This window comes from Nicrophorus vespilloides, unplaced genomic scaffold (assembly GCF_001412225.1).
Source record: "Nicrophorus vespilloides isolate i.1.1-1 unplaced genomic scaffold, Nicve_v1.0, whole genome shotgun sequence".
In the NCBI taxonomy this organism is placed as follows: Eukaryota; Metazoa; Arthropoda; class Insecta; order Coleoptera; family Silphidae; genus Nicrophorus; species Nicrophorus vespilloides.
In genome coordinates, this window is record NW_017095842.1 from 4,908 (window position 1) to 6,103 (window position 1,196).

The 1,196-nt window shown below is 32.7% G+C and overlaps 1 protein-coding gene across 1 annotated transcript; it reads right to left on the bottom strand.

Moving 5' to 3' along the window:
* Nucleotides 1-662: 662 nt before the first annotated feature.
* On the bottom strand, nucleotides 663-978 carry LOC108566508 (the record flags this gene model as incomplete). The annotated part of the gene is given in 1 exon segment (XM_017926421.1): nucleotides 663-978. A coding segment is annotated over 1 exon segment (222 nt), but the record flags the coding sequence as incomplete, so codon positions are not given.
* Nucleotides 979-1,196: the final 218 nt, after the last annotated feature.

Below are 1,196 nucleotides of genomic sequence, written 5' to 3' on the forward strand. Positions count from 1 at the left end.
TGCCGCAAACGAGAAATCAATTTCGAAGATTTACGACCGTCGCATTTCAACGTTTTCTAAGTTGTGCAACAAGTAAATAGATAAAAACAAATGAAAAACAGAAACAGAAACAAACGAAAAAGAAAAGACGTTTTAAAATTATTGAAAAATCTCGTTTGGAAAAAGGATTTACCACGTTCGAATTGAATGCACAATTCCCACAAACGCGCAGAAATCCAATTACACGAGGGAAAAATTGATTTTATTTAGTGGACAAAAATGCACTCATCGTTACGCAATTAGTTGTATCTTATGTTTAAAAAAAACTCAAATTTTATATACTAATTTACGAAATATATTATAGAGTCAATGAACTTGATTGAGGTGTGCGTTTTTTTTTAATTAAAATGAAAATCCATTTGCTAATTTTGGAAGCGTGTGCTTATTTTTATATAATTGATCACATTTAGTACTTTTTTTTTAAATAGATATAAATTTTCTTGAAGTTGGTATAATTCATTACACTGACAGTAATTTTTATGTTGGTAGCTGTAATTATATACTTATCTGTTTTAAGAAGAAAGCTGTAAGAGAAATAGTATACATAATAATAATGAAACACTAATGTAATTTGTGTTTAAACGTTTTTATTTAAAATAAAAATCAATAAATTAATCATCCACTTATTATTGTTTTTTTCTTTTCTGTTATTATTGTGTTGGCATCGTTTTGCTGCTGTCTTCACTGCTGTTCGAAGGTTTGCAAATTGCGGTGCGATCAGTGAGATCGGTGTGTCGTGTAACGTAAACCCTCGCAGCTGGTGTCAGCTGAGAAACAAAATTGGCAACGGCAACCTCCGGCCTCCATGTACTCGTACTTTGCAGCCGACGGAAGCGCTCCGTCCTCGCAGTTCCTCAAGTTGGCAACGGCTTTGTTCCTTCCGTAATGCATGCAGACCGGATGCGATGACTTCTTGTACGGAAACCGCCAATCGGAGATCTGCAAAAAAAAAAAACAAAAAAAAAAAAGAAAGATTGACATTAACACGTTAAGGACGGCGCTTTTCGGGTTGCCTGCCCCCAAAAAAATTTTCGTGGAGAGAAACGTCAAATATCTTACATCAATTATAACTTTTAAACGTTTAAATTTTTCTTATACATTTTTTAATGATATTGAAGCAATTTATAATAATTGTGGGAAAAATATTGAAATTTTCA